Source organism: Aulonocara sp. 'chitande type north' Nkhata Bay, linkage group LG15 (assembly GCF_057382095.1).
Source record: "Aulonocara sp. 'chitande type north' Nkhata Bay isolate Kocher_YH1m ecotype deep benthic linkage group LG15, A_spYH_male_GT1.1, whole genome shotgun sequence".
In the NCBI taxonomy this organism is placed as follows: Eukaryota; Metazoa; Chordata; class Actinopteri; order Cichliformes; family Cichlidae; genus Aulonocara; species Aulonocara sp. 'chitande type north' Nkhata Bay.
The window spans coordinates 23,423,197-23,435,940 of record NC_141358.1 but is presented as its reverse complement, the minus strand read 5'-3'; the positions used below and the strand labels follow the sequence as shown (position 1 = coordinate 23,435,940).

General features: G+C 38.6%; 2 protein-coding genes across 2 annotated transcripts; both read left to right on the top strand.

The window, feature by feature from the left end:
- Positions 1–1,010: 1,010 nt before the first annotated feature.
- LOC147313107 (uncharacterized) lies at positions 1,011–4,382 on the top strand. Its single transcript, XM_086264525.1, has 5 exons — positions 1,011–1,056; positions 2,115–2,444; positions 2,885–3,202; positions 3,842–4,117; positions 4,288–4,382. Exons 1-5 carry the CDS (start codon positions 1,011–1,013, stop codon positions 4,380–4,382), a joined length of 1,065 nt encoding a protein of 354 aa, XP_086120651.1.
- A 4,640-nt stretch (positions 4,383–9,022) lies between these two features.
- On the top strand, positions 9,023–12,727 carry LOC147313106 (uncharacterized). The gene is made up of 5 exons (XM_086265058.1): positions 9,023–9,478; positions 10,047–10,228; positions 10,387–10,488; positions 10,566–10,594; positions 12,114–12,727. Exons 1-5 carry the CDS (start codon positions 9,207–9,209, stop codon positions 12,195–12,197), a joined length of 669 nt encoding a protein of 222 aa, XP_086121184.1. The 5' UTR covers positions 9,023–9,206; the 3' UTR covers positions 12,198–12,727.
- The last annotated feature ends 17 nt before the right edge of the window (positions 12,728–12,744 follow it).

Genomic DNA, 12,744 nt, shown 5'->3' with positions numbered 1-12,744 from the left:
CATATTTGTTCTTACAGACTTTTTCTCGACTCAATAAGTAAACCCAGAAGTGAACAATCAAGCTGATCTACCTATAAGTTCATTTACCTGAAAGTGAGTTAGACTGAAAGTAACAGACAAAATAAGTTGCGTGCGAGCGACAGAGGAAAGTTTTTGTTTGAAGCTGTGGGCAGTTTGATAGTATGAGGTTGTAAGAATGTATTACGGATATTTACCAGAGAAAGACAAATACTTTATAAGACACTGCATAAAAATAGCATACTGAGGTAGGAGGGTTCTTCCAGGAACTGTGACACTGTTTTCCAGAGAACTGATCAGTAGGCGGTGACTTTGTACCTGTGTTATACCATAGATGGTTACAGCTGCGGTCACAAGTTTATAAAAACTCATCCTGAGCAAGAATTTCCTGTTAATTCTGGACTTTTAACAATTTCTTTGAACTGCTCTCTTTCCAGGATGCCATGATTGTAGTATGTAAGCCTTTAATGACTTTAATAAATAAGAATTAGGTGCATATAACAGCACAGTGGTGCAGTGGTTAGCACTGGTTTCTGTGTGCAGTTTACTTGTTCTCCTCATGTTTGTGTGGGTTCTCTCTGGGTACTTGGCTAATTGGGGATCTTAAAAAGGCCATAGGCGTGAATAGTTGTCTGTCTCTGTGATAGCCCTGCGTCAGAGTGGCGACCTGTCCTGGCCCCCATCCTACGATAGCTGGGAAGGACTATCCTTGTGTATGTGTGTACATTTTCCAAAGAGGGTGTTGGTTTATGTATTGGTGAATGTGGCTTGCAGTATCAGTACTTACCAAGAAAGGTATAAAAGTCAAACCAAGACAGGAAACGCATTCAAAAACTCCAAAGTGACCAATGTCAGTGGTCTTATAACATGCCCTTTCAACCTATTTTTGGCTGATGAGTTGGTGCTGTTACACAATTCTTTACTCATAAATACAACCATCAACAGGAAACACTATCACTTGTGTACCAGGAAGCCCATTTCGAGCCTGCGAGATGCAAGAACCTGTAATAATCCTGATTTTTATGCTTCCGTTTGAAGGTAATTATTCCGATTTTCTTTTCTTGGTTCTGTTATCTATGTTGCGATGAAATATATACATTTTAATTGATTGTTGTTGCCATGTGGAAAAAAAAAAATACCAACATGTAAAGTATATTTTTAGGTTTTGGATCATAATTAGAAGAATTCCATTGAATTCGGTTGACAATAGAATGTAAAGGGTTTTTAGATATCATAAATCATTTGACCCAAAGCATAAAGTGCACTAGGGATCTTACCCTGGATCTTACAGTGCATATTCTTTCACTGACTGTTCATTCCAGTTGAATATAAAGCAGCTGAAGGAAGAAAAACTATTAGAAAAACTCAAAGCTTTGATCTTTTAAACGTTGTTTTAACTTCCTAAGACCCGAACTCTTCCACGGCATGCTTTTTAATTTCTCTTTGATATTTGGGCTGATTGGGACCCGATGAATGTAAAAACAAGAATTACCAGATTTTTTTTTTTCTAAGAAAAATGAGAGCCACATATGAGGATAAAAATTTCAATAGAACAGTAGCAGTATAATGTCCTTGTAAGTGGATATCAGGCCCTTGTAGAGCAAAATTGAGTATTTTGGTCTAAATAACCCAAATAGTGATGTCCACATATGTGGACGCCAGGTTCTAGGAGGTTAAGAGAGAAATACAGTTCGTTCACAATTTTTTAGAAAAAGACACAAAAAAGTTAGTACTTATGGCTCTGTACTCCAACACCGATGAATTCATTTGTATTTTATTTTCGTATTTTCTTAAATATAAGGCTCAGTGCAAGTTTAGGAAACCCCAGAGTTTCTCAAATCAAAGAAATGTAGTATTCTTCAAAACCCAAGAGCCACAAAAGAGCATATTTTCAAGTTATTAAATTCAAAAGTGAATGCGGAGACCCACAATGTCCATGTCCATGTTTTCCAGTCACTGTCTGCAAAATTCTTTCATGAAACTGTTAAAAATATATTTTAAATTATGTTCCTTTGTCCCGTTACTATTGAGTCATGGTGCCTTCCTCATCTTGATAATTGGGTAGACTAGAATAAACACATCTTTTTTCTTTGCAGTATGCATCAGTACATCAAGCATTCAAGCATACATCACTCTTAATTACCGACTTGGAGATGATGCCATTCTCCCCTGTGACAACGCACCCCCTTTGGATTCAACATGCTCCATCGTTAGCTGGTTTCACAGCCGAGAGCTACCTTGGACTACAGAGGTGGTTCACAATGGAAACATCATTGAGAAAACAGCCCAAGCCGCCAGGCTGAGTCTGTACAGTAACTGCTTCCTGGGCATCAAAAGCATCACTTTGAAGGACTCTGGTGTTTACTACTGTCGGCCTGGGGACAACAATGCACTGCTTACAACTGTGTATCTAAATATCCTGACAAGTGAGTACAATGACCTGAGCGAACTTGATTTGCTAGTGATATTTAGAACCTCCTACTGACTGATTCTTTCCCAAACTGATCCTATGAAACACACTCCATATTTATGTCTGTGTGATTCTCTAACAATTTTCTAGGCCAAAATGTGAAGATTATTATTGTTTTTATTTAAAACAGTTTCATTATGACAGATCATTAGAAGGATATGAGCATGATTTATTGGTGTGGAGAATTCAGTTTGAGGCATTTGGCTGTTCATTTAAAATTAAAAGGAAAAAATAACCCAAATGATAAAAATATGGCGAAAATACAGAACACAATATAATTTGATTTATGATTATTATACATGTTTCAAAGCATTAGGTTGAATAGGTTACATGGATTATTCCATTAGAATTATAAAAGAAATGAGTAGAAAGGTAAACATGTTTATTTCTTCACAGCGGGCATTGGTGTAAGATACTTCTACCTTTATTACAAATCGGGGCATGATGCCATTCTCCCCTGTGACAACGCAGCCCCACTTGACTCAAGCTGCTCCGTCGTTCACTGGCTTTACAGCAAAGATCGATCTGGGACTGCTGCCATAGTTTACAATGGGGCCATCGAGAAGAACTCATCCCGAGCTGCCCGGCTCAGTCTGCACAGTAAATGCCACCTGGGCATCCAGAACATCACTGCTGAGGACGCTGGTGGTTACTGCTGTCGGCCTGGCAAGAACACTGACCAGGACACAGTTGTGTATCTACATATTTTGAATAGTGGGTACTTACACTCTGCTGTAAAACACACTACATGTATTTGTGTCTTCGTCTTTCTTTTAATTCCTTAATTGGGTTGCCTCAGTGAATCATCTGCCTCACCCTTTCCCTACCATCCTCCTCTGTCATACCAGCAATCTGCATTTCCACCTATCCATGAATCTTCTCTGCGGTCTTCCTCTTTTTCTCCAGCCTGGCCGCTCCATAATCAACAGCCTTTGTCCAATATTTGTCCAATATTTCCTCGGGATGGGCCGTGGAGCGTTTAACATTTAGAGTTAGAAGCTGCATACATTGAAGTGTATTAAAAATTGTATGGGCTTTAGTCCCCATGACCCTAAAGTGGAATAAACTGGATGGATTGAAGACTTTTAGCATGCAGTAACTGGAAAGTAGCAAACTAAAAAAACAATGTTTTGACTAAACACGGATGATGAAATGTATTAAAGGCTTTTGTTTGAGTGATTTTAACACTTCAGATTCATGCTGTCCTTAGAAACAACAACTTAAGAATAAAGTCTCACTGATGAATCCAATGAAATGTGCATAAAGCTGTTAAACATTAGAATTAGTTTGAGATGTGGGAGCAGTTGTGATGACCTAATTACATTTACTTTGTTTATCACCTATTTCTCTCAGTTTCAGCATCTCAGACACTAAATGGGGATGGAGACTTCACATTAAAGTGCGCTCTGTTCAGATACTCTGACCTCCATCCTTGTGAAGAGAACAGCATCCGCTGGCTGGACGAGACGGGAAAGATGCTGCTTGACAGAGGTGTCACGAACACTGGACGGACGTGTGTTTCACTTCTGACCGTGAAACATCAGCGAGGCCACAGAAAAACATACACCTGCCTGTTTTTTAAGGAAAACAGCGTGAAGATAGAAGCTCAGTACACACCTGTCTTCACAGGTAGGATAAAGAACAGATTGATTTTGACATATAGCTTTGGTTTGTTACTGTAGCTTCTAAATGTTCAAAACATTGATGTTGCTGGACATTGACTATAAGGTTACAAGAAGGAAATTTAAGAAATTTAGGAATTAATATTTTCCTTCGTGTGTTTTTCACAGATTCCACAGATCCGTGTCCTCTGAGCTACATCATGTTGGCCCTTTGTATTGCAGGACTGATCCTAATAATTGCTATCATTGCTCTTATGAGAAACAGAGGTTAGACAATTTAAATGCTAACAGAGCTGCAGGATATAAGTTTTACTGCAGAATTTCAAGCACAGGATCAATTTGGAAGGCTTTCCTTTTGATTTGGATGTTTTTTACCTATATCAAGCATTTATTTCAGCATTTGCATCATATAAGGTTCGCTGATCAAAAATAATCAGACGTTTCAGTTTAATTGCTGTTCTGTTACTTTTTCCAGCTACTTTAAAAGCTTGAAAACACCAAAGTGAGTTGAAGCTTGAAATATGTAGGTTTTTCGATTTAAAAATGTAGCTAACGCTTACAGTTTAAGTTAGCAGTTAGCAGTATGAGTCATCTAAAGTGCCTCTTGAACAATTTGGTAGTTTTTGAAAACCTATAAACATAATACTGGATGAAACTAGGACTTTATTTCACAGTTTTGCTGTTACAGGAACACTCTCATGAGTTAGTACAGGAAAGACATGCAAACCTGTCTTATTGCAGGATTTGCTATAAGGAGGAGGCACCACCTTGTGGCATCATTCAGTACTGCAGCACATTTACATGACTGACTGTAGCAGCATACTAATCTGGTCTTTAAAGGGCCTTCAAGTTAGATAAGTGCAACCTCAGATGAACAGCAACATATGCCATTGATACTGTGTCATTTTTATTTAACAAAAATGAAACAAAACTGCATAAGCAAACATGAAAAAGCACAGCTTTCACTGGAGGTTCTGCCAAGAGAGAAAGCCTCTTGTCTCTTAAAAGAATATGGCAGCACAGTTTAGGTTTATAAAGTGGCACCTGAACAAACCAAAGAATATCATCATGTTTGCACAAAACAAGCAAAGCATATCAGTTCAAACATAGCAACCGTCTAAATTAACAACACAGGCATTATTTTTTATGTGTCTGTAATATCTAATACACCACCTGTTTTTGAAGATTTACTTGCGTTGTAGGGGAGACCGGGGATAGTTGTAACATTTTTGACATTTCTGTCTGTAAATTGGAGCTCGTTTAAGGTAGTGGATTCAAAATGTAATGCAAAGTATTTACATGTCTCGGCTATTAAATAGTGCAGCTATTTTCTCTGCAGCACAATTACCCATTGCATGGTATGGTCTCAAACACAAAGAGTGAAATGTTACAATTAACCCCATAGTCTGGGTTAGTTGTAACATATCCTGGGGTGAAATGTAACACAATGAAATAAGGGTACTGACAAAATATTAACATGTAATCTTTGTTTATTCAACACATGAATGCACTTAGTTGTTCACCAGCATCGCAATTCCATTACTTTTTATCATGGCTTACCTTGGTGTGGTTTGCAAAGTGCTTCAGAAAGATGAGGAAATCTGTTTCTTGCACCCATCCTGATTTATTTCCACTACCAGTACTTCCTACTGGTCCATCTCTGACACAGTGGTCTGCATAATGTATGTGTGGGAACACAAACAGTGGAGGAATTGTGTTGCCAATGGCATTAACCGCATATACAAAAGCGACCAGTGAACCTCTCTCTGCTGATGTCGTTGCCCCAACTTGTTTAATATAAGTTAAAGTAATAGTGTGGTAAGTTGTAACACCTGCATTATTGTTACAACTAACCCAGACTGTTGCTGTTACAACTGACCCAGACTCCTATAGCCATGAACTAGCTAATATTACAGCCAACGGCTAAAACATTAGCACTAAAGACCTACACAGAATATATCCCCATAGACATACAAATAACATAATTTAAGTTTGATGAGTTTAACTGCAAAGCAGATAATGCTATTAGAAATTGAAATAAAGTAGAAAAACTTACTTTTTGGCATACAAATTACTTTTTTTCGTGTTAAATTGTCTGTGTTTGACAAAATGTGCTGATTTTTCACATGTGATAGCAGAACTGAGTTGGGCATGCACAGGATGAGTCACATCATTTGAAACTTAGCCCTGATTGGAGAAATTGGAAGTGTTACAACTGACCCACGTTACAACTATCCCCGGTCTCCCCTACTTAACAGGTTGATGGTGAACGTGCTGATTTTGGTGACCCTGAAAAGCAGTGCTGAGCTCAGAGCACCAACTTTATCTCACCAGGAACAAAGAGTCATCATAATTCTTTTTAGTTCTTTATCATTTTATAAATAATTTGTATTCTTCAGAAAGATCATGTTTACTTTCTCTTTCTTGTGCTTTGTGGCTTCTCAGTTCCTGCACAAATACATCATGAAACCTTTGGATACTGAACAAGACTGAAACACACTGTACAATGTGTAACTTCTAGAAAAATTAAATAATCTAGTGGAAAATGCTTCATCTTCTGCTGTGCTTCACAGTAAAATTTTAAATGTTTACAATGTGGAAGAGTTTACCCGTAGCCGATGTTAAAATGAGGTTGGTAAATGAAGTGGATAATTTTCTCCCTCTGCTTTTTTAGGGCAATTTTTGTTGCTCACAGTGAGATATGTATTTGTATTCTACAGTCAACTGGATAAAAAAAATGGGGGCTTGGTGCTTTTTATGCTCCTTTTTCATGGTGAACAGTGATATTGGAAGTCTTTTTTCATTAATTATGCCCTGATCAGCTTTTCTGAAACCAAACTTTCTGAAATTTCCATCTCAGAGTTAAGACCTCAGGATCCTGCTTGTGCATATGTGTTGACAAGTGATCAACACATATGCACACATGGTCACTGAAAAACCATGTGTCTCTAATTTGAGTAAAACTAGGTGCAAGTCAAATTTTAAATAACTTAAAAAAAAAAAAAATTTAAAAACGTAAACACATCATTGGCCAGCTAAATCGTTTTTTCCACCAATAACACAAATAAAATATAGTCAGATGCTTTTTGTGTCATTAAAGCATTTTCACTCCAACAAGCTTAAATGACATACATGTAAGGCAGAACCTGCATTTTTTCCTTGGACTTAATTTGCTGCAAACTACACTGCTGAACTAAACAGTCTATTTGAAGGCCATTTATTACTAAGAATAACCTTTGACTTTTTAAATAGATCAGATTTAAACGTTCAGAATTCCATCTATTCTCTTCTGCTCATCCAATTCAGGGTCACAGGGGCACCAGAAGCCTGTGCCAGCTGCAATAGGGCAAGAGGCCGGGTATACTCTAGAGAGGTCACCAGTCTGTCACAGGGCTAACACAGAGAGACAGACAACCATTCACACGTTTTTTTTCTTCTAAAAAAAGAGTCTATTAACTCATTCACTGCCATTGACGTCTATAGCCGTCAATTGCAGTGAATGAGTCAATGGGTTTAACTCATTCACTGCCAATGGCTGGCAGTGAATGAGTTAAACAACTGTTATAGCTGCTAAATTCATGGCCCAAAGGGCCAAAAGAGACAGGAGGGAGACAGTCAACAAAATCAGGTTTCTAGCTAAACTAATGGAAAAAACAAAACAAAACTAGATTGTGATTAACTTGTAATTAAAATACACAAATAAAACAAAAAGGTAATACCCGTGGTGAGGGAGGAAGAGAAAGGGAACAAGATGTCAGCTGCAAACTTCCACGCTCTGACTTCTCTGGCTTTATATACGTGGACGAGTATTCTGCGACCAACAGAGCTGGTTAATGAGATGACAAGAAGACAATAAAAGGATGATGAATAAATCAGTGGCCCACATAACACCAGTAATCCCAAAGGATCACTGAAGCATTGTTCTGACCTATAGTGCCACTAGTGTGTTTTTTTCTCTTCTTTTTAGATAATTTATTAATTAAATTTATCAAATGCATATGCATGCGTTTGGCGTATTGCATTTCCAGGGAAGAACTTTAATCTAATTTAATACAGAGAATAACAGAGTTCTCAGCATATTTTGCCTTTCCTTGTGTCTTATCCTGTATATGTATTTAATTGCAGCCCAGAGTTTGAAATAATGAGTATGTGCAAAGCTCACCTCAGGCACACAGCTCTGGATGTGACAACAGTTGTTCGTTCAACTTTTGGTACATGTGTTGATGAGGAGCAGCCAATCGGAAGAAAGCTTATAAAGGTATAAATGAAGACGTTTTCTGTCAGACAAAAGATAAAAAGGGGCTTTTGTGGCATGTATTTTACAGACTTTTAGAAACTCTACCAGGTTAAATTAACCAAGACCTGTTTTTTCTTTTGTTTGTTTTACTTGCCCCTGGGCTTCTATTGAAAAGCCAGTTATACACCGCACTGTCCCCATAGCTGATTTAGCATCTACTGTGACATAAGATTGACCTTGTGGGTGAAACACTTCAGGTAACATGGTAAATGAATGGCAATGAGTATGTTGGGGTCCTGGGTCATTTTGACCTAGCACTCTCAGTTTTGTTGCGTTTCTGTATCATGCTAAGATCATTTGTCATTCTAAGGAGTTATTCTTTGTTGTTCGGTTTAGTTGATTGGATTTCCCCTTGTGTCTTTACCCCCTGTGTCTCCCTCTGTGTATTGGAGTTCTGGTGCCTTATTTTCCCTCCTTGTGTTTTATTCCATGTTTCCCCAACCCATCATGTCTGTGCTCTCCCTCGTGCTCCTCAGTGTTCTCTCTCCCCCTCCAGTCTGCCTCTCTGTGTATTTCCTGTTTTACTTTGAAAGTCTGTGTCTTACGTTAGTGCATTCTGCTTTGCTTCCTTGTCTCTTTATGCCCAATCAGTTCTAGCTGTGTTGCCACCTGTTCCTCATTCCCTCATGTTCCCGTCTGTGTATTCAGTGTGTGTCATCTTGTGCTCATTGCTGGTTCGTCTGTGTTGTTTCCCCAAGTCTCCCTGCGTCTCTGTTTAAAGGTTTCTGGTATGTTTTTGTTAGTTTTTCCAGTTTAGGTTATCTTAGTGTAGCCAGGTGGAAGGTCAGTATTATGGGACATGCCACTGGATGGCGCTGTTTCTTTTGGGGTACCTCTGAGAGCGCAAGAGATGATGATGGGGATCTACAGAGACATTCACGGAAGTGCTAGCTTGCATTGGTGTAATGTGGGTGTGCAATGCCCACAATGTAATCACGACGGTTTTTCGCTGCGTGATCTGTTTGAAACGCAAAGTGTGGAACAGTTAAAGCACCAGAAGTGTCTGCAACCGACTTCAACCATTCATCTCAGAGGGATCTGTATTCCGTTTTTCTACTGGATTAATGCACTGTATGTATTTGAGTTCACACTTGTATTATAATATCTCCGTGGGTAAGAGGGAAAATGTACCTTTGTTAACTGTTTAATCTTGGCTCTGTCTTTCAGCAGGAGAAGCCACTACAATTATTTTTGCACTGCTGAGATTTTGTTTCTGGATGGGTTTATATCAGTCACACATTGACGCTAGACATCTTTGAGTTACAGATGCTGACAAAGTTGAGAAAATAACCTGCAGTAGCAGTGGGTTACCAGTGCACAAAGCTGTTACTGGATAAGAAATAAATGCATTTATTTTTACAACCTTTTTATTTCCAGCGCTTACTTTATCATTCAGATTAAAAGAACCCCAAAGATAATCTGTGTTCTGGGCTGGTTAATTTAGCCAGGCTACGTTCTGCACATGCTATCACCACTGCTGTTTCTACCCTCACCATAAAAATGAATCTTGCATCAGAAGCAGAAGCCTGCATCTTGGGTCCTAATCAGTGTTGGTCAAGTTACTTGAAAAAAGTAATCAGATTACAATAATGCGTTACTTCTATCTCTGCTGTACTCTCCCTCCTTGCAAACAAAACAGTATGCGTTGGGTGGATGAGACAGGAAGTGTGCTGTGGGACAGAGATGTGAAGAACACTGGACGCACGTGTGTTTCTCTTCTGACTGTGAAGCTTCAGAGTGGCAACAAGAAAAGATACACCTGCCAGTTTGAAGATAACAATACTGTGAAGATAGAAGCTCACTACACACCTGTCCTCATAGGTAGGATTTGTATAACAATTAGATCAGTTTGACCCATGACATTTGAACTCCTAGTATAAATAATAATTTGGATTTTTACAGCAGTTAAAGTTATTTAAATACTTTGACTAAAAGATATCAAATTTATAAAGAAATATTTTGAACTGTGTGTTCTCTAGGTACCCCAGATCGGTCTCCTCTGAACTACATCACGTGGGCTCTTCGCTTTGTAGGACTCACAGTGATGATTGTAATCACGGTTCTTGTGATCAGACACAAAGGTGAGACAATTCAGATCAGTAATGAGACAGATTACCAACAAAAAGACCTTTGAATTTATTCAGTGCTCTTGTTTTAGGAAGGAAAAAGCCACCTGAAGACACGAATGTGAGTTAAAAAAAACCTGAATTTTAAACACACAGGCTTTCTGTGGCTCACGAGTTGGGAGTTCACCTTGTAATCGGAAGGTTGCCGGTTCGAGCCCCAGCTTGGACAGTCTCGGTCGTTGTGTCCTTGGGCAAGACATTTCACCCGTTGGCTACTGGTGGTGGTCAGAGGGCCCGGTGGCGCCAGTGTCCGGCAGCCTCGCCTCTGTCAGTGCGCCCCAGGGTGGCTGTGGCTACAATGTAGCTTGCCATCACCAGTGTGTGAATGTGTGGATGACTGGATATGTAAAGCGCTTTGGGGTCCTTAGGGACTAGTAAAGCGCTATATAAATACAGGCCATTTACCATTTTTACCATTTCTAATATAAAGACTTTAAATGGCACAGAAAAACATAATCTGTATGTTTACAATTTAATCTGCCATGATGCTTCATCGCAAATGTTTATAGGATTACTGGGTAGTTTTTTTTATTATCTTGTTGCCCCAAATATGTCTAGAGCGTTGTGTACTTTTTTTTTTTCCATTATGCACCAGAAACAAACAGATAAACAAATAAACAAGTAAACAAATTAAAAAAATCATATTCAATCTAATTTAATTTATATATCGTAAAATCACAACGGCAATCACCTCAAGATGGTTTGTATTCAAAGGTAAAGACCCTACAACAACTAGAGAGAAAAGCCCAATGATCAAACAACCTCTTTGAAAAACGCGCTTGGCTACAGTGGGAAGGAAAAACTCCCTTTCAAGAGGAAGAAGCCTCAGACAGAACCAGTCTCAGGGAGGGGCAACAATCTGCTGAGACCAGTCTGTGACCCAACTGATCTCAACTGATCGTTGTGTCCCTGTCACACACTTATTTCTCAGCTCTTTGGGAGATTTTTTTCTTTCTGCTGTAAATGGCAGGAAACACTATGACCTCATTTTTGGTTGCCATAATTATTTTTCTTCAGTGGCAGCAGAACATGTTTTTAAGACTTCAGAAATGCTCACAGTTAATTTAAATCTTTAAGTGATAGTGAAATAGCCATTAGTAAGTAAAGTTAAAAAAAACTAACAGTTGTATGTAAAGCATTACTGTCTCCATTCAAAAACAATCTCATACTGTGAGCAGACATGCAGATACTGCAGCTAAGCATCTGGTGCATGCACCTCAAAGGTCAAGTGCTCTGTTTCCTGCACTCTTTAGCTGGGCTAAAAAAGATTTTCCAAAAACCTAAGACAACTATTTCCTCCTGTGTACTACACCTGTTATGGAGGACATCTTAACCTGAGTCTCCCAAAATTATCTGATATTTGTGTGAAAATTGCTTAACGATGGCAGTAGTACTAGTACTAGTAGTACTGTGAAATTATGTAAATGTGCTACCCTCAGTCTCCACCAGTGTGATCATTGCTAGCTAATTTAAACTAGCTAAGGATACCTTTTAGATGACCTAGTATTTTATTTTAAATATAATTAAATTTTGATCTCAATGAGTTTCCCTTGACGATTTACCTGTGTTGTTTTTCGCAGGTACATTATGTTGGTGACCGTGATGATGACACAGTGAACTATGAAAATGTGAGAAACAGGACAGCTGATCGTGAACTGGACTGAACGTCAGAGCACCACCTTCTGTTAACCAGAACAAAAATGAATCTTTGTTTTTAATTAGATTTTTCTATTTTAAAAAATAATATCGTTCACTTTCCCCATAAGTTTTTTTTTAATGCTTCATAATCTCATGACATCTTTTTGAATATTGACCAAACTACGTATAACAATATTGCTTGCGTAACAAAACATTGCTTATATGAGCAATGTCCTGAAATCAGGTTTCGTCATTTTCAGTCGAATTTGTGTTGCACTTACTGCAAATAATATGCTTCAAAACAAGGAAGTTCTCACTTTCCTATTTTGTAATCTGTTGTTCTCTTGCATTTCGTTTGAAAGTTTACCTCTCCACCTGTGTTCAATCAGCCAGTCACTCACCGACCATACACTTTGTTGTTATGGTTGTTATTACCATACTCTTTGTTTAAAAGTAAGCAGCGACTGTGTCCTGCACTGCTTCTGAAGTCCTGCTTTGGACTGTGGACCCTGTTTTGGACGGTCACAACCTAAATAAGTTCACCACTAAAATAATGCCCCCCCCCCCCCCCCC